Here is an 18855-nt window from a genome sequence, read left to right as displayed (position 1 = left end):
GGACGCGGAGCAGAACGTCGCCACTGAGGAGGAGGAAAAGGCTGAGGGACTTAATGTCGCTTTGCCTCAGCCTTTAACCATCAGGCCAGTTATCCCCAGGGTATTCACCCCCTGAGCTGGAAGGCAGGGACAGAGAGCGGAACAACCCCCCCATGACGCAGGAGGAAGCAGATTATGACCTGCTGCTCCACCTGGACACTCACAAGTCTATGGGGCCAGACAAGGATCCACCCGAGAGTGCTGAAGGAGCTGGTGGAGGAGGTCGCTGGGCCGCTCTGCATCATTTACCAGCAGTCCTGGTTAACAGGGGAGGTCCCAGACGATGGGAGGCTTGCCGACATGACATGTATCTACAAGAAGGACTGGAAGGAGGATCCGGGGAATTACAGGCCTGTCAGCCTGACCTTGGTACCAGGGAAGGTCATGAAGTGGTTCATCTTGAGTGAGCTCACCAGGCAAGTGCAGGACAGCCAGGGATCGGGCCCAGCCAGCGTGGCTTCATGGGAGGCAGGTCCTGCCGGACCAACCTGATCTCCTATGACAGGGTCACCTGCCCAGTGGATGAGGGAAAGGATGTGGATGTTGTCTGCCTGGACTTCAGCAAAGCCTTTGGCAGTGTCTGCCACACCATCCTCCTGGAGGTGGTGGCTCATGGCTTGGACGGGTCAACTCTTCATTGGTTAAAAACTAGCTGGCTGGCCAAGACCAGAGAGCTGTGGTGAGCGGAGCTAAATCCAGCTGGTGGCCGGTCACGGGTGGGTTCCCCGGGGCTCAGTTGAGGCCAGTCTTGTTTAATGCCTTTATCAATGACGTGGACGAGGGGATCGAGGGCACCCTCAGTAGTTTGCAGATGACACCAAGCTGGCCAGGAGTGTTGATCTGCTGGAGGGCAGGAAGGCTCTGCAGAGGGACCTGAGCAGGCTGGATCCATGGGCCAAGGCCAGTTGTGTGAGGTTCAACAAGGCCAAGTGCCGGGTCCTGCCCTTGGGTCACACCAACCCCAGGCAGCGCCCCAGGCCCGGGGCAGAGGGGCTGGGAAGTGCCCGGCGGAGAAGGCCCTGGGGGTGCTGGCTGACAGCCGGCTGGGCATGAGCCAGCAGTGCCCGGGTGGCCAAGGAGGCCACCAGCCCCCGGGCTTGTGTCAGCACTGGTGTGGCCAGCAGGAGCCGGGCAGGGATGGGGCCCCTGTGCTCGGCCCTGGGGAGGCCCCACCTCGAATGCTGGGCTCAGGTTTGGGCCCCTCGGGACAAGAAGGGCCTTGAGGGGCTGGAGCGTGTCCAGAGAAGGGCAGCAGAGCTGGGGCAGGGTCTGGAGCACAAGTGTGCTGGGGGGCGGCTGAGGGAGCTGGGGGGGTTTAGCCTGGAGAAGGGGGGGCTGAGGGGAGCCCTTCTCGCTCTCTGCAGCTGCCTGAGAGGGGCTGGAGTGAGGGGGGGGTCGGTCTCTGCTCCCAATTTAAGCGATAGGACGAGAGGGAACGGCCTCGAGCTGCGTCAGGGAGGTTTAGATTGGATATAAGGAAAAATGTCTTCCCTGCAAGAGCAGTCAGGCATTGGAAGAGGCTGCCCAGAGAGGTGGGGGAGTCGCCATCCCTGGGGGGGGGTTCAACAAACACATAGACGTGGCACTTGGGGACGAGGTTTTGGAGGCCTGGGGGTGTCAGTCTGACGGTCGGCCTTGATGATGCTCGAGGTCTTTTCCAACCTCAGTGATTCTACGATTCTGTGATCCATCCACCTACCCCTACAAACCCCATACCCCAGCCTCATAGCCCTACACCCCATCCCTACAGCCCCCAGTAACCCCAAAGCCTACCCTGATCTCAGTCCCACAGATGCCATATGCCCACCCTCATCGTAAAAAATGTCATCCTTATTTCCAACCTAAACGTCCCCTTGTGTTCTAGCCCCACAACTCCCGTATATCATACGCACAGCCCTCAAGAATGCCAGATCCCCTCTTCACGTACCCCTTAACCCCACAGTGCCCCCTTGGCCAGCCCCACCGCCATGTCCCTACAAAGCCCCATGTGCTCCTCCCACGGCCCTCGCTATACCCATACTGCGCCCTTCACTCCTGCAGTGCCTGGCAAACCCACACTTTGCCCCGCATTGCCCCATTTTCTCAGTGCTCCCTCACCGCTCTCCCAGAGACCCCAGCCGTCCAAGCTTCCCCCCACATATTCCCTGACCCCCCGTGCGGTGGGTCTCGCAGCACCCCCTGCACCCCCTGGACGCCACTGCCCTCACATCAAGGGCCGGGACGACCCCGGGCGAGGAGGCAGAACGACAGCGCGGGCTGTTGGGCTGCTCTCTCACCAAAGGACCTCTTCTGCTCTGGGGACTCTCTTCCCACCTTCCTCCTCAGCCGGCGAGGAGCTCAGCGGCGGCGGGGCGAGCCCCGTGGCGCAGCGCTAGATCGGGGCAGGCAAAGCGGTTCCTCGCACCCGAGAAGCCCGGGGGTGAGCAGAGGGACCCGCCAGGAGCCGGCCGCTCTCGCAGGCGAGGCTGACGCGCAGCTGACACGGCGTGGGGAGATGGAAACGGCCCCTAGGGAGCGTGAGCAAACAGGGCGTGGCGCGTCAGAAGGGCGTGGCGCGCCGGAAGGGCGTGGCGTGCCGGAAGGGCGTGGCAGTATGCACAGGCAGAGCGAGCAGGAGGGACGCTGCAGCCCGCTTGTAGGCCCACAGCTCAGGCGAGTGCTTCGGCCTCGGGTGGGATGGTGGGCACGCGCCTCAGAGCTGAAACCACTGTTCGTGCAGCGAAAGCCCCCGAGATGTCAGGCGCGTCCGCCCAGACGGGTCTGGTAGGGAAGGACACACCCGTACAGGCGGCGGGTTGCGGCAAACGCCCAAACCCCTCTCCTGACGATCAGGTAAGTACCCGCGCGAGGTGTGCACAGGTTGACGACCTGTCCCGTCAGGCGGCCGAACTGCTGGAACCGGTGAAGAGGCTGCGCAGTGTTAGAGGGCTGAGGCAGAGATAGGCAGGTGGCTTCAGAATCACGTTCCCGTGGCAGACACCCACGAGAATGAGGCACCGTGGACCCCGGTGACTCACAGGAGCAGGACTCCCCATCAGCCCGCACCCTCCACCACCACAATCAGAAACAGATAGGCAGCCTTAGCGACCGAGGACACCCACGAGCAAAGTCTGCAAAGTCCCCCGCAAGGGGAAACCGCACCAGCAACACACCGTGGCCATCGTAACAAGAAACGACGAGCGCTCGTGGTGGGTGGCTCTCGGTTGCAGGGTACTGAGGCACCCATCTGCCGGCCTGACAGGGAGTCACGAGAGGTACGATGCCTCCCAGGAGCCAAGGTCCGAGACATGGCCGAGAGGGTGCCACAGTCATCAGGAAAAGAGACTGCTATCCGCTATTACTATTTCATGTAGGCACGAACGACACTGAGAGCCGCCACCTGGGTAAAATCAAGGAAGGCTTTGGAGCCCTGGGGGGAGCAAGTGAAAAACATTGGCGCCCGAGTGATCTTCTCTCCCATTTTGCCAGTTCGAGGGAAGGGAGCAGCCAGAAACAGGCGCATAATGTATATCAACTCCTGGCTCCGTGGCTGGTGCCACCGTGAGGGGTTTGGCTTTTATGACAATGGGGTGTACTTCAATGAGTACAACACGCTAGGGAGGGATGGAATCCATCCGTCTAGAAGGGGTAAGGGAATCTTCAGCAGCAGGCTGGCTAACTTGGTGAGGCGGGCTTTAAACTGAAGGGCTTGGGGGGTGGGATCCGTGGTGGAAATGTTCACACCAGCACATCCAACGGGGGAGTAAGTCAGGCCAAGCAGTGCGGTGATAAAGGTTCCTTAGCTGTCTCCCAAGAGGTGAAACAGAACAGGAATCACCTCAAGGGTATGTACACGAATGCACGCAGCCTGGGCAACAAACAGGAGGAGCTGGAGCTCCGTGCCCACTCAGACGGGTATGACATCATAGGAGTAACTGAAACACGGTGGGACACCTCAAACGACTGGGGCATCGCATTGCATGGTTACAAGCCCTTTCGTAAGGACAGGCAGGGTAGAAGAGGTGGAGGGGTTGCACTCTACATCAAGGAACACCTTGAATGTGTCGAAGTCAACTATGGTGACTGCGACTGCTCTATCGAATGCCTCGGGGTTAAAGTCAGAGGGGTCGCCTCCAAGCAGGACCTCACAGTGGGCATCTGCTATCGACCTCCTAACCACGGCGACAAAGCCGACGAAGCGATATTTGGGGCACTAAAGCAAGCTTCTGGCCAACAGAACCTGGTCCAGATGGGTGACTTCAGCTCCCCAGACATCTGCTGGAAGAACAATACGGCAGTCCACCATTGGAGTAATCTCCCCAGGGACGGGGTTGACTCGGCCACGTTGGACACCCTCAAGGGTCGGCTGGGCAGGGTGCTGGGCCATCATGTTTAGACTCTGCTCTTCCTAGAAAGGTTGGACTAGATGATCCCTGAGGTCCCTTCCAACCTGGGATTCTGGGATCCTCACCCTTCCTGTGCCTGCCTCCATTGTTTCCCCAGCCGCTTTCAAAGGCAAATAAGGACCAGCTATAACTGGAAGGCTGTGGGATTACGCCTCACACGGCGCAGCAGCGCACACGCACGCGCTCACACAAGCACGCACGGTGGGACGGCGCGTGGGAACGCGCATCTTTCCAGGAGACCCTCGAGGCCAAGGCACAACGTCCAGCTTTATTCGGAAGGACTGGAGGCAGGTTGGGAGGCACGGGGATCTGCACAGGGGGAAGGAGCAGCCAAAGCAAGGCCGGCTGAACATGCCCCGCTTTGCCTCCTGGGGACGCTGAGGCGGGCAGCGAGGAATCGGGCAGGGCCCAAGGGAAAGGAAGGCCTTAGCTAAACGGAGCAAAACCTTAAGGGGATTCTTCTTCTCCTTCATCTCGTCAGTCCATCCAGAATCCTCTTCCAGATCCGCAGCTGAGGGAAGCAGCAGCAGCAGCATCGGAAGGGGCTTTTCCTCAGTCTTGGCCCTCTAAGGGAGACAAATGTGTGGATCAGAGGAGGGAGGAGGGGCGAGGGGCAAGCCTGTTCAGATTCTCTCTGTCCAGAACATCCTCCCAAAACAGCTTTGAACAAAAGGTTTCTTTGCTTCCTTTCTTCTTTTAGAAATGGAAGTGGAAAAACCGTCCAACCGGGTCATTATTTGGTAAAGAAAACACACTCCCAGGCTTCTGAGAGTGGCCTAAAGGAAGTACAATACTTACCGCTCCTCTTCATCAGGGAGTGGAAGAAGAAAAAGATGAGGCCATTGATGGTGAAGAATGATCCCCCAACAACGACCTCTCGAATCCAGCTCAATTTATGGCCTGGGAAGGAATCACCAGTGACTTTACCATGACGCAACCTTCCCCCCCAGCAGAGACGGCGACTCCCACGGTGAGCAAGCCCAGCAATGGCTAAGCACACCTTAGAGGGAAGGAGGTGAACTTCCCTCCACCGCTGCAAACCCCCTCCACGGTAATCATGGGAACGGGCATGGGAGTCGAGGGATGGCCGGACCGCGACAAAGGAGTGGCAGGCAGATGGGTGGGCCTACGAATAAGATGGTGAGCTGCGTTGGCCACCTACCACCTACTCAAAATGAGCTGTAGCGGTCCCTGGGAGGTGGTTAGAGGTTAGCTCTTGGGATTCTATGGTGCGTAGCCCCACAGAAGAATCATGGATCGTCGTAGAAAGCCATGGACTCATCTTGAAAGGAAAGAGACCTTCTTTCCACTGAGATCTTTCCCTCCAGTATCAATCCTTATTTTTGTTCATAACCAAATGGGCAGGTATGGCAAAGAGCTCATTTAGAGATGGGTAGAGAGGCTGAGGCAGAGAGGCGGATGGTCACAGGACAGGAGGGGATGGAGGTAAGACTCATGGTGAATTCACAGGCAAGCATACGGGCAATTCATTAGCTACCGGTGGGTCAGTAGACACCAGATGCTCTAGTGAGGAAGGGTTTGAAAACTTACTTTTCATATTGACCTTGATCCAGCGGCTCCTTTCTGAGCGAACGGTGCGTCTAGACTGAATCACAAAGTAGGCACAACTGTAAGACCCAGAGAGATCCTTTCCTGCGAGCCTGAGGTCGTAGCTGTAGCTGGTCACATTCGACACCGGGATGGAGACTGCAAGCCCAAAGTCCGCATAGTACTGGACTTCTCTCACGTCATCTGGGGACGAGGGGATGGAGCAGAGTAGCTTGATGGAGTTCTCAGATCCATAGACCTGCTGCTGAGGATCCAGGGACAAAGCTGGGGCCATGGGAGCTGCTGGAGAAATAAACAAACAACAAAATCCCCAAACTGATCTGCGGCCTATTGACATTAGGACCCCATGAATTGTCCCAGTGTCGCAACTCAGCCTCGACAAAGGGACTGGGAAAGACGTTGTTCATTCTTCGGACTGTTCTGGGGGCAAAGGGAGAGCCTCGAGCTACAGAGCAGCTTCTGGGGGTCACTCGTAGCTCCCTTTTCTATGCCCTGCTTGAACCACAGGCAGAGGAAAAAAGACACGTGGTTCTCAGAGATAAGAACTCAAAGCAGCTTCAGCAGCGTCTTTGCATCCACCCAAGTGCAGAAGATAAGCACTTTTACATGCCCAAAGTGGGAAGGCATGCCATACACCCCAAACCACAATGCAAGGCTTGGGGAGGCTCGCTAGCCTAAGAGCTCCTGGAGGTGACGCGGCTGCTAGGCCAGCTTATTCCGGCTTTCCCAGGGAAATCCAGGAGCACAAAAGGAGCTCGTGAGACGCCAGAGCAACTTCATCTGTACGTTGGCAACCAAGTGATAGAGCACGATCGTGTCCCGTGGCCCTAAGGGGAGGCGTGCGGTGTCTAGGCTGGTGGTACCCAGGCCGTATAGACAAGACCAACCTACCCTGAACCCTCAGTGAAAGAGGGAGGCTCCTACTGGAAGGAATTTCTTGTCCCGAGTCCTCCAGGAAGTACATGCACGTGTAGTCCCCAGCAGATGCGTTTGTAGCTGTGAGATGGAGCTTGGCAGTCGGGATGGAGGAAGGTGCTGGCAGGTCAATTTCCTCCCCGGTTTGATTGAAGAAGCGAAATCCGCCGATTTTCTTCTTTGTCGGAGCCAAGCATATGAGAACGACACGTTCCCCTTCATAGTAGAAATGATAGGTGGGGTCTGTGGAGAGCGTAGGGGCTGGCAGAGGCTCTGGGGAAGAAAGGAAGGGTTTGGAGGACGGGAGGCAACTTTCAGAGAGGGAAAGGGAAGTGAGGCACCACTTTGCCCCCGCCCCGGCTTTACAAAACACAGCTCAGCGTCGCCTCGTTGGCAAAGGCTCGGTTCGGCTGCAGAGCATCTGGTGAGGGGTGAAGCTGCACTTACCCGCAGAGGACTCGGCCAACAGCAGCAGCTGGAGGAGAGCTGTGAGAGAGGGGCCTTGCGATGGCAGGAGGGAGGAGGCTGCAAAGCGGAGAGAAAAGAAGTCACTGTTGCAGCCGCTGCCCTGGGAGGTCCTGCCCCTTTTGGCCACCAGACAAGGGGGCAGCCCCTCCACACCACCACGCATTCATCCAGCTCACGGCTCCTTTTTGTGCCACCGTCGCGTGGCAATCCTAGACGGACCGTGGGGAAACCTGTGGAAACGACTTCGCGTGCCGGTGCGGCCACCCACGGGAAAAAGAGATACAAGGCTCAACATGCCCCTGAGCTTATCTTTTATGACATGCAACATGTGTTGGGTGAGATTATTTCTCCTGTTTGAAGCCATTTGCTGATTGCCAAGCGATTGGTTGATATCGGCACTGCAAAATGGTGCCTTGAAACTTAAAGAAACGGGGCTGCTGCAGTGCTTACGGGGGGAGGCAGGAAGGACGGGAGGTCTCTCGGGTCCCACCAAGGCAGAAAGAGGCCCTGAGGCCCGGTGCAGGACAGGAGGAGCACAAGGTCTGGTTGCATCAAATGCCAGGCTGCAGAAAGGCATCTTTGGCGTTTCTGGCCAGCTACGAGGTGGGGGCTGAGGCTTGGATCGGAGACGGGGAGGGCCTGGGGAGACGTGGAGGGCTGTCCCTGGCTGGCAGACCAGCCCCACACAGCCACGCGCTGCCCCCGGCCCCCAGCACGACCGGAGGAGAGAACAGGGAGAGCAAGAGCAAGAAAACACGTGAGGTGGGATAAAAGTACAGATGGGAAGGAAAGAGAGAAGAAAAACTAAAGAAGTGAAGCAAAGCCAATCACTCCCCACCTCCCACAAGTACAGGGAGACCCAGCCAGAGCCGGAGCGATGGCTGCCTGTCCCAAACCCCCGTTGCCCCGGGTTCATTCACTAGCATGACGTTAGAGGGCATGGAATATCTCTTGGGACAGCTGGGGTCACCTCTCTTGCTTGTGGCCCCTCCCAGCTTCCCGCACACCCCCAGCCGAGCCGGGCCGGGCCGAGCGGCAAGCGGAGAAGGCCTTGCCACCCTGCACATGCTGCCAGCGACAGACAAAGCGCTGGTACCTTATCGACACTCGTTTAGTCACAAACCCAAAACGGCGCCGTACGGGCTGCGGTGAAGGAAACTCTCCAGACCGACAGACCCAGGACCGGAGCCGGAGCCCTGGGTTCTCTCCCTGGCCCGGCAGCAGTAACCCACCGCACCAATCCCGCACAGGCCATCAGTGCAGCAGCGCCCCAACTCATCCCAACGCCAGTTCTTGTTTCCAAGCACCTTTCTGTCTCTCCATGGAGAGAGTGCAGCACATCCCCAAACCATTGGCCTCTTCCTTTCCACTTCCTGGAAAACACAGCTTAGACGTGGGCGACTTGAGAGTAATCCAAGCGCCGTCATTTTGGTCTTGACTTCTGTTGGTGGTGCCCTAGAGATTCCCCTTGGCCTGCGTTTGGGTGTGTCAGTCAAGGATCATGGAATTATAGATTCTATGTATTATTGTATTATATAATATAGAAATATATGGTTGGAAAAGGCCTCTAGATCATCAACTCCAGCCAAAGTTAAGCACCAAACCGGTGTTGCCGGTGTGTCAATCCAGGATAAGGTCTCAGCCAACACCAGCTCCTCACAGACCCATAGGACTGTCTGGAAGAGGCAGCAGTGGGGAGCAGGACCCTGGGCCCAGCAATGTGAGCACAGGCCTGGGCTTTTGAGATGAAGGATGTGGTCTGGTGCCTTGGGTGTTGTCATTGCAGCAGATCTAATCAGCTGTTTTCTACTGAATATTGTCTCCCCCGTGCAGAGCATTTGAACATCGTGTCCTTTACAACAGGGTGAGATGCACACGGACGCCTGCAGGTGCGTCTCCCTTCTTTTCAGCTCCTGCGATGATGCTGAAAATCAGTGCTGAGCAGTGGTGGGATGGAGGCAGGCCTGAGCCTTTAAACTCCTGGGACAGAGCTTTGACCCGAGATAGATCTTTCTCAGACATATTATAACTTTGTTTCGCTCCTTGCCTGGGATGAACCAGTCCTAATCTGGTTCTCAGGCCGGGAACCAGACCAAAACAGGAAGCGGAACAGCTGATCAGATCTGATTTCATAACGTCTACACCAGAAAAAAAAAAAAAAGAAAGAAAATGGCGGAACTGATATTTAACAGCCTGACTCATTTGCCACAAAGAAGATCACGTGTCGTGATCCTCTCGGGCACCGCCACAGCAATGAGTTTTCAGCCAAATGTTGTTCTTGTCCTGAGAATATGGATATCCGTGTGACAGGACAGATCTAACTGCATCAACCACTGGAGAAATGTATTCTAGAATAGAATAGAATAGAATAGAATAGAATAGAATAGAATAGAATAGAATAGAATAGAATAGAATAGAATGGAATGGAATGGAATGGAATGGAATATTTTTCAGTTGGAAGGGAGCTACAACGATCATCTAGTCCACCTGCCTGACCACTTCAGGGCTGACCAAAAGTTAAAGCATGTTATTAAGGGCATTGTCCAAATGCCTCTTAAACACTGACTCGGGGCATCAACGACTTCTCTAGGGAGCCCGTTCCAGCGTTCGATTATTGAGGGTCTAACAGAAGGAAAGGGAAGTGGAAAGAGGAGAGAGGCGAGGCAAGGTGAGGAGAGGCGAGGAGAGGAGAAAAAAGAAAGAAGAACAGGGTTATAGAGAGGAGGATGAAAGACAGGAGGAAGATTGGATTGAAAACCAGAAAGGAGAGAAGGAGAAAGAAGGGATGATGGCAGCAAAAGCGAGGCTGTGAGAGGGGTATAAGGCAGAAGAAGGGCTATAGCTGGAAGAAAGGAAAAGAACGGAGAAGGGAGAGGGGAGGAAATGAGAGACTAGGAAAAAGGAGAAATAAATATATGCATGGGGAGGGGAAGGGAAGGGAAGGGAAGGAATAGGGAAGGGAAGGGAAGGAATAGGGAAGGGAAGGGAAGGGAAGGGAAGGGAAGGGAAGGGAAGGGAAGGGAAGGGAAGGGAAGGGAAGGGAAGGGAAGGGAAGGGAAGGCAAGGCAAGGCAAGGCAAGGCAAGGCAAGGCAAGGGAAGGCAAGGGAAGGCAAGGGAAGGCAAGGGAAGGCAAGGGAAGGCAAGGGAAGGCAAGGGAAGGCAAGGGAAAAGAGACGGGAAAGTGGGGAATGAGAGACTCACTGAGGAGTATCATGAGGCAGTAGACGATCATGGCACCGTGATCCAGGGGGTGCTCAGCGCTCTGTGCTGGCCTGTCCAGGAGAGGAGCATGCTGTCTGGTGGCTCTGCCCTCCCTTCTCCATCTGTCTGAGTCAATCTGGGTGGTGAGAGGGGCAGAGAAAGGAAGTACAGCATAATGACTTGATAATGAAGTAGAAGCCACTAACCACATCTGGGAGCTTGGGAGAAGCTACACCCTGGATGTTGCACGTCCTGGGTCTGTCACTGTGTTTTTCAAAGATCTTTTACTCCGCACATGTTCTAGATCACCTTTGGGCTGTCTCTGCTCCATGAACCATAGTCCGCCTCCTCCCTCTCTTGAGCTGGGGCAGAGGGTGGCTGTTATCTACTCTCTCGACTTAGGTGTCTTCCTCGCTATAAGCAACAAAGAAGATCAGGAGTAAGCAATGTCTTTTATTCTTGTTCCCATTTCCCAGACCACAGGATCCGACCTTCCCCTTCTGTTTTTCCCTAGCTCCCATCATGCTTGTGACCAACCCAAGTGTGCCAAGACTAGAGATGTCTGGTTTCCTCCAGAGCTCATGGTGAGTCTTCTGGACCATGACAGGGCTTTTATGACCACCTCTTCTGAAATGGTTGTTGTTTTCCGTAGACACAGAAAAGCCCCATATACATCCAAGCAGATGCTGTGGGGAGAGCCAGCAAGAACCTGATGAGCCACCCCCATGGCTGTTCCTTCCTGGGAAGGAGTCTGTCCTGAGAAGGGCACCCAGCCTCTGCCAGTCCCTGGAGGGGGAAACCAGCAGTGTCTGTGTCACCTGGGGATACAGAAGGTGATGTTTGCAAGAGCACCCTTCATCTGAACTACTTTGGACGGGTACCTGAGGATGAGCTTTCATGTCTTGTATGACAAATACTGATTGAATAGGCATTGCCCCGAGGGGCTACCACAAAAAAAAAAACGGCAGTATGCTTCTATTATTATTTAATAAATGCTGCCACTCTTTGTGAAATGACAGGAACACCTGAAGGATGCCTTCATTGACAGAATTGTTGATGCCTTATTCACAGACGACCCACCAGGTTTGCATCTCAGGGAATGAGATGCCAGAGTCCAAGGGAAGGATGGTTCGGGCACTGCCACGGGATTTGGGAAACAGAAGCGTGTTCTCTTCTCCCTGTCTCCTGGACACCTAAAGACAACTCACCTTCAAGTTTAGGTGTAGCCAGGCATCTCATGAGGCATGGAATACCAATTCCTGGCTTCAAGGAGCTGGCCACATGCCTCGTCTCTTTTCCTCAACGACGGCTTCAATGCCTGTCTCACTTGTAGACTCTGTCCATGGGTGTTGACATTACCTGAGCAACCTCCTCTGAAAGGATTAACGGGGTAGGCTGTTACTTTTGGAGGGTACAGGGACAGTAAAAGAGAAGACCTTGGCTTTGGGCAAATAGAAAAGGGAAGCAAAGGACGTGGTCAGGGATTTTGGGGGCACTTGTGAAGCAGCCCTGAACCAGATGGGAGTGAGTTGTGGGGTCAGGGAGACCCTGAGAACTCTCCTTAAGTTGAAAACATGAAGGGGAAGGAAGGCCAGCAACATTCAGGCTGGAAGGGACCTTGGGAGGTGCCTTCATCAACCTCCTGCTCGAAGCAGGGTCAGACATACTACTCAGGGCTTTATCGAAACACATCTTGTCACATTCTGGGATAGAGCCAGCACGTGCTCCATGGGAAAGCATTCCTTATGCTGGAAAAGCTTCTTCCCACATCTAGCCTGACCCTCTCTTGTTTCAGCCCATTGCCTCTTGTCCTTGTATCATGGACATGAGCCTGACTCCTTCTTCCTGGGAACTGTGCAATGCTGCTACATCTCTGCTCCTGTCTGAACAACCCCAGCTCTCTAAGCCTCTTCTCACAGTACAAGTTCTCCCACCCTACTGGTGTTGGTGGCCCTCCACTGAACTGCCTCCAGTTTGACAAGGGCTCTCTGGCACTGTGGGATGTCAAAACTGAGGACGATACTCTGGATGCGGTGTACAAAGTGCTCAGCAGAATGGCTGTGCTCTGGATCCTACAGACCAGGACGTTGTTGGCCTTCTTTCTTGATTGCTCATCTTTTGCCTAATGTCACCCAAGGACCACCAAAGCCTTTCCTGCAGAGCTGCTGCCCACCCAGACCCCCTCTGGCCTATGTCGTTGCATGGCTTAGTGCACCTAAGGGCACAACTTACCGACTCTCCTGAGGTTCTACTGGCCCATGACTCCAGCTTGACTTTGTCCTTTGCGATGGCCACCCTGCCCTCCAGTGCAGTCTCTGCACTCCTCAAGGTGCTGCTGTCTATAAATGTTCCTGAAAAACCACTCTCTCACCTTCTCTTGTCCTTAAAAACACATCATATAATGCAGGTTGCAGTATAGCCCCCTGCAGGCCCCTACGAGCCAGATGCCTCCAGGCAGAGTACCACTCATTCACCACGTCTCTCTCAGCCCCGCCATCTCTCTGGTTCTTTACCCATCTACTAATCTAATGATATACATGATAATCAGAGAAATTAGATCCTTCCCTGTCACCTTCCTCAGTGTCCTGTCCAAAGATGGGACAAAAAAAAGTCATTATTTGCCCGATAATTTTTATAATAGGAGTAATGACTGCTGGGACGAAGTGTCTCCCCCCCAGCTGAGGGAGGGAACACCAGGGATTCATTCAGCCTGTTTCACAGCAGGTTCCCCTGGAGCCCCAGGGACACCTGGAGGGAGCCCCGAGGGGCAGAGAAAGGGCTGCCTTGGGCTGGGCCTCTGCTGCCGAGCTGGGCTGGGCTCCTGGCACAAAGGCAGCTCCTGGCAATGAGGCAGCGCTGCCGAGAGACAGCTCTGCCCAGGAGCAGCTCCTCTGCCAAGCGCAGCAGGGCTGAGGGCACTGCCTGCAGGCACCGAGGGCAGAGGAGCCGGGCAGGGAGAGGGGAAAGGCGGCCTGGGCTGGGGGGATGCTGGGAGCTGACTGCAGGGAAGGATCTTCACAGCCCTCTGCATGGTAAGTCTCGGGGTGGAGGACAACGTTGCTTGTATTCTGGGAGGGATATCCAAAAGCTGCTCCATCCCACAGCATAGGTGATCCTTGAGGAGGGCCCTCACAGTTGCCCTTGCACAGGGGAGGAGGACGTGATGAGGAGCAGCACTTCCCTGCGGCACTGTCAGAAGGACAGGGCACGGCGGCTGCCTTCGCCCGGGGATGCTGCAGGGCTTTGCAGGCACGTGTGCAGGCAGGGGTGCCCAGGGCTGTCCTTGCGAGCAGGGTCCCTGCGCCCCAGGGGTCTGTGTGCTGGGGCAGGGACTCTGCCGCCTGCCAGGCTCAGCACTCAGCCTGCCCGGGGAGCTCCCACAGCGCTGTGGGGACAAGCTGTGGGTGGAAGGAGTGATCCTGGCAGGGCAGGGTCCTTCTGCTGTCCGGAGGGTGCTGCGTGGGTCAGGGCTGCTCAGGCTTCTCCATCAGCCTGAGGACATTTGCAGAGGGTCATTTGAAAGATGGAAGTCAAGGTCGGGGGTTTCCTGAAAGGGAAGAAGTCTGTGCTTTGTGTCTTCTCTTCCTGGTTGTCTGGGTGGGCAGTGGGAGATGGGAAGTTGTTTCTCTGCTCTGGCGTAGGCACTGGGACCCCTGTTCACGTTAGGACTTGTCTGAGCTGCTCCTTAGCCCCCGCACGCACAGAGCTGTGCCTGGGCAGTGCCCTGCTGCCAGGAGGTGTCTGCAGGGCAATACTGTAGGAGGGGACCCAGGCATCTCCCTGCCATCCCCTGCAGTGCAGATGCTGTCCCTGGAGCAACCCCTTGTCTCCCCCACACCCACGGCAGAGCCTGTGGCCTTAATACCCTGGGGCCATGGCCAGGTGTTGCCTTTCCAGTAGCCTGACCACCAAAGATTTTTATTTTGTGAGGCTGGCAGTGATCTCAGCCTCTCTTCAGGACGTAACAAATGTAGGCGACGGGAGTCTTTCCTTGGGAGGTGCTGCTGGGCTGCAGGCTGCTCCCCAGCAGGGCAAAGCTCTCCATGGCATCTCTGTGTTGTGCTGGAGCCCCATGGAGATGACTCCTCACTGCTGAGGCCATGGAAATGCTGCTGGGTGGCTGTATGTGGGCAGGTGTAATGAGCCCCCTGTGTCCCTGGCTGGGAGGGCAGAGCTGAGATCCTCCTCACGTATGATGGGGTTTGGAGATCTGCACTCCGAAACTGGATTCCTCTGCTCCCAGCAGCATCCTGTTTCTTTTGAAGGGAACAGCAGAGTGCAATAGTCCTCCAGCTGAAATACCTCATCTACTAGGTGGGTCACCTGGTCATAGAAGGAGATCAGGTTGGTGAGGCAGGACCTGCCTCTCATGAAGCCATGCTGGCTGGGCCTGATCACCTGGTTGTCCTGCACATGCGTGGTGCACTCACTCAAGATGAACTGCTCCATATTCTTCCCCAGTACCAAGGTCAAGCTGACAGGCCTGTACTTCCCTGGATCCTCCTTCTGTCCCTTCATGTGGATGGGTGTCACATCAGCAGTCCTCCAGTTGCCTGGGACCTTTCCTGTTACCCAGGACTGTTGATAAATGATGGCGAGTGGCTTGGCAAGCTCCTCGGCCAGCTCCCTCAGGTGGATCCCATCCAGCCCATTAAACATGTGATTGTCCAGGTGGAGCAGCAGGTCATAATCTCCATCCTCCTGGATTATGGGGGGTCAGCACAGGGCAGCTGAGATCAGGGCTGATGCAAAGACTGGCTGTCTTCACTTGGCACTAAGGGAAAGTCCTTTTGCCTCTCATCACCCACAAGATTCCACGTGTAGCAGAAATGCCAGGGATTTCTGCATTCAAAGTGCTCCTCACCTGTGGTGGGCAGCTAGAACAGAACACACAAACCAAAATCCCTGCAGCTCTGCTCTACACTCAGGTGAGTTGGGAGGGAAAATTCTAAAAAGTTCTTTGATATCATGATGGATTTAATCTGAGATCAACCCATGTTCCTATTACCTGGTTGCAGTAGGACAGGACTTACTCATGCAGAAGGGCGGTTCTGTAAGAAATGGTATAGTTTTTTCTTAAAGAAGCCTGCCCTAACTTTTTATTGTCCTTTATCTCCTTGTTCAGTGCTCCACGCCCAGAGGCAGCAGATGTCCAACAGCAGCTCCATCACACAGTTCCTCCTCCTGGCGGTCACAGGCACGCGGGAGCTGCAGCTCCTGCACTTCTGGCTCTCCCTGGGCATCTACCTGGCTGCCCTCCTGGGCAACGGGCTCATCGTCACCGCCATCGCCTGCGACCACCGCCTCCACACCCCCATGTACTTCTTCCTCCTCAACCTCTCCCTCCTCGACCTGGGCTCCATCTCCACCACTCTCCCCAAATCCATGGCCAATTCCCTCGGGGACACCAGGGGCATCTCCTACGCGGGATGTGCTGCACAGGCCTTTCTGTTTGCCTTTTTGATGTCAGCAGAGTTTTATCTCCTCACGGTCATGGCCTACGACCGCTCCGTGGCCATCTGCAAACCCCTGCACTACGGGACCCTGCTGGGCAGCAGGGCTTGTGCCCACATGGCAGCAGCTGCCTGGGCCGGTGGGTTTCTAAACGCTGGGCTTCACACAGCTAATGCATTTTCATTACCACCCTGCCAAGGCAATGCCCTGGAGCAGTTCTTCTGTGAAATCCCCCAGATCCTCAAGCTCTCCTGCTCAGACACCTACCTCAGGGAAGTCGGGGTTACTCTGGTTAGTGCCTGTGCAGCATTTGGGTGTTTTGTTTTCATCCTTTTCTCCTACGTGCAGATCTTCAGGGCTGTGCTGAGGCTCCCCTCTGAGCAGGGACGGCACAAAGCCTTTTCCATGTGCCTCCCGCACCTGGCCGTGCTCTCCCTGTTTATCAGCACTTCATTTTTTTCCTACTTGAAGCCCCCCTCCATCTCCTCCCCACCCCTGGACCTGGTGGTGGCGGTGCTGTACTCGGTGGTGCCGCCAGCAGTGAACCCCCTCATCTACAGCATGAGGAACAAGGAAATCAAGGATGCTTTATGGAGACTAATCCAATGGATGCTGCTTCACTGAATATAACCTGCCTCCCCTCCTCTGCACAGTTTCAGAGTTTATCTTAGAGCACGAGTCTGCTTTTTGCTGTTGTGATAATCCAACTTTCTAATTTTCTGGGTTTATACTCCTACTGTTGAGGTTTGATCCTGTTGTGTCTGACCCTTGCACAACACCCTGTCAGGTGTGGCCTCTCTGCTTGCAGCTCTTCAATAAAAGGGGATCTCCCGGGTGCAGTGCCTGAAGGCTGGCCTCTTCCTTCAAACCTGCTTCCAAGAAAATGCCCAAGGAACTGGTCTTTTAAAGTTTCTGCTCTCCTTTTGTTCTGAGTGGTTTTGGAGTTAAGGTCTTGGTAATGTTGGGTTCCACTGGATTAAAGGTTCTGGTTTTAAAGGCTCTCTTCTTGGTGTCCAGTGGCAGCGGAGCTGGTCCATGAGCGCCCCATTACTTCCTCAGGTTGCTTCATGGATGACAGGAGTGATGGCAGATACCAGACTCTGGAAATTAATTTGGAGGGGTGAGGAGAGGGTGGGGACTCACCATGTGTCCTGGGGTTCAAACGAATGGAGTCTCAAAAGGTGAAACAGCCTCCAAGGGAAGTCCCCGAAAAGTAAAGCACTGAATCAACGTATCCACAACGGAGGACTCTGCAGTGCCATGGAGTGAGGGGGAACCCAGCAGGCACAGGAGAGGGATGCAGGAGAGATGCAGGAGGTGCCTGAGCACCCCCAGGGCCAGGAGTGTGGTGCTTCCCTGGGCAGTGGGGCTGGTGGGAGCAGAGAAGGGGGCAAACTGAGTCAGACATGGGGATCACCTACAGTATGAATTCAGGAGAGCCAGAGAGTGACGAGGCTCTGTTTCCTCATGGCCTTGTGGCCAGCAGCAGCCCTGGGGCTGACGGGGAACCTGAACCCCCCGCTCTGCCCCAGCAGCTGCTGTGCCCTGCAGAGGGGCTGGGGCTGTGGTGTGAGTGCCCAGAGCTCTGCAGCACCCTGCGGTGCCAGCCCAGCCTGGGCTGCTCTGCTGGGCTGTGCTGGGCTGGGAGGGGGCAGGGGAGGTGGGGAGAGCTGGGGAGGGGCATGGCCGGGCTGGAAAGAGCCCGGGAAAGAGCTCAGTGCAGAGCTAGGGTGTGCGAGCGTGCAGGGCAGGGACAGGCAGCACTCACAGTGCAGAGCCAGGCGTCGTGGTGAAGAAAGCAATGCATCAGAGGTGCAGAAGAAAGGGGCCTCGCCTGGGCCATGTTGCCAGGACGCCCCAGGGAAGCTGCCCCAGGAGGTTGTCCCAGACCAGTCCCACACACTGGCCATTTCCATCGCTGGCCGCACACCCCAGCTCTGAGGAGGGACCTTTGCTGCATGGTCACCCCCATCCTCCTCTGGGCCTTCATGACACCCAACTCCAACCGCCATTATTAATAAAATGGAAAATAGTTTCCGACTGACAGTCATTATGCGACAAGTCCCACAGCTCTTGCCACAGCTGGACTCTCAGCCAAGCCTGTTCTCAGACAGCTCCAGCTCAGTCAGGTGCTTGTCTCAACCAATTTTGGAAATCTCCATTGACTGAGATCCCACCAGCTGGCCTGGGTCCTTGCTGCGGTGTTTGTCTCTGAGGGATTTCTCAAAAACCCGGCTCTCTCAGCCTCTCCTTGTCCAGAAGGTGCTCCAGGCACCAACCATCCTCCTGGCCTTGGCAGGACTTGCTCCAGTCTGTCAGCACCTTCCTTGTGCCAGTGAGCCCCAGGCTCGACGCAGCAGTCCTGATGTCGTGGTGCTGTAGTGGGTTAGCCTGTCCAGGATAGAACGACCTTTCCTAAAGTCATCTTTTCAGCAGGATCTCTCTGCACAAAGGCCCTTTCCATTACCCTCCAGTTATTTCCTCCCTGTACTCTTTGTTCATTCAGATACCTCTCACCTATGCAGCAGCTTTGAGCTTCAGGGAGTTAGAAGTTTTCAGTAGTCTAATTGGCTCTTCAGCCATCTCTTAATTATGTTCATATCTACCTTTTGTATCTCCCTAGCTAAAACATTTCTGATAAGATTATCCCTTGAGAGAGGCGGCCTCATCAGAGGCAGCTCGTACTTAGCATATGGTTGCAGAGTGCGTTTTCCTGATCATGAAAACTGGTCACGCTTTAATTTTCTTTCCTTACAAATAGTAAAAACCCTTCTGTGCCTGTGTGCAGCCAGTTCTCGAAGGAGAGTGGGGGGAGTTGGTGCA

General features: G+C 55.4%; 2 protein-coding genes across 7 annotated transcripts; one reads left to right on the top strand and one right to left on the bottom strand.

Moving 5' to 3' along the window:
- Nucleotides 1–4671: 4671 nt before the first annotated feature.
- On the bottom strand, nt 4672–10708 carry LOC142050925 (alpha-1B-glycoprotein-like). 6 transcript variants are annotated; one of them, XM_075080139.1, is made up of 6 exons: nt 10579–10701; nt 7356–7433; nt 6885–7181; nt 5976–6275; nt 5223–5324; nt 4672–4990 (listed from the first exon to the last, which is right to left on the bottom strand). In XM_075080139.1, exons 1-6 carry the CDS (start codon nt 10607–10609, stop codon nt 4977–4979), a joined length of 822 nt encoding a protein of 273 aa, XP_074936240.1. In that variant the 5' UTR covers nt 10610–10701; the 3' UTR covers nt 4672–4976. The 6 variants fall into 6 exon arrangements, with proteins under 6 accessions (XP_074936240.1, XP_074936239.1, XP_074936235.1 ...); XM_075080138.1 differs by lacking the exon at nt 5223–5324 and having other exon boundaries at nt 10579–10708; XM_075080134.1 differs by lacking the exon at nt 10579–10701 and having other exon boundaries at nt 7356–7619.
- Nucleotides 10709–15683: 4975 nt separating this feature from the next.
- On the top strand, nt 15684–16656 carry LOC142050924 (olfactory receptor 14A16-like). Its single transcript, XM_075080133.1, has one exon. It carries the CDS (start codon nt 15727–15729, stop codon nt 16654–16656), a length of 930 nt encoding a protein of 309 aa, XP_074936234.1. The 5' UTR covers nt 15684–15726.
- The last annotated feature ends 2199 nt before the right edge of the window (nt 16657–18855 follow it).

Source organism: Phalacrocorax aristotelis, unplaced genomic scaffold (genome assembly GCF_949628215.1).
Source record: "Phalacrocorax aristotelis unplaced genomic scaffold, bGulAri2.1 scaffold_57, whole genome shotgun sequence".
NCBI classification, from domain to species: Eukaryota; Metazoa; Chordata; class Aves; order Suliformes; family Phalacrocoracidae; genus Phalacrocorax; species Phalacrocorax aristotelis.
This window is presented reverse-complemented; position numbering and strand designations above follow the sequence as displayed.

What these genes read in the sequence shown, in the direction of transcription:
- LOC142050925 (XM_075080134.1), bottom strand. Translation starts at nt 7,539, where the DNA reads ATGCGTGGTGGTGTGGAGGGGCTGCCCCCTTGTCTGGTGGCCAAAAGG. An exon ending in GTTGGCCGAGTCCTCTGCGG is followed by an intron (nt 7,182 to 7,355) that starts GTAAGTGCAGCT and finishes TTTCTTCCCCAG; the next exon opens with AGCCTCTGCCAGCCCCTACG. An exon ending in TCTTTCACTGAGGGTTCAGG is followed by an intron (nt 6,276 to 6,884) that starts GTAGGTTGGTCT and finishes TTATTTCTCCAG; the next exon opens with CAGCTCCCATGGCCCCAGCT.
- LOC142050924 (XM_075080133.1), top strand. Translation starts at nt 15,727, where the DNA reads ATGTCCAACAGCAGCTCCATCACACAGTTCCTCCTCCTGGCGGTCACA.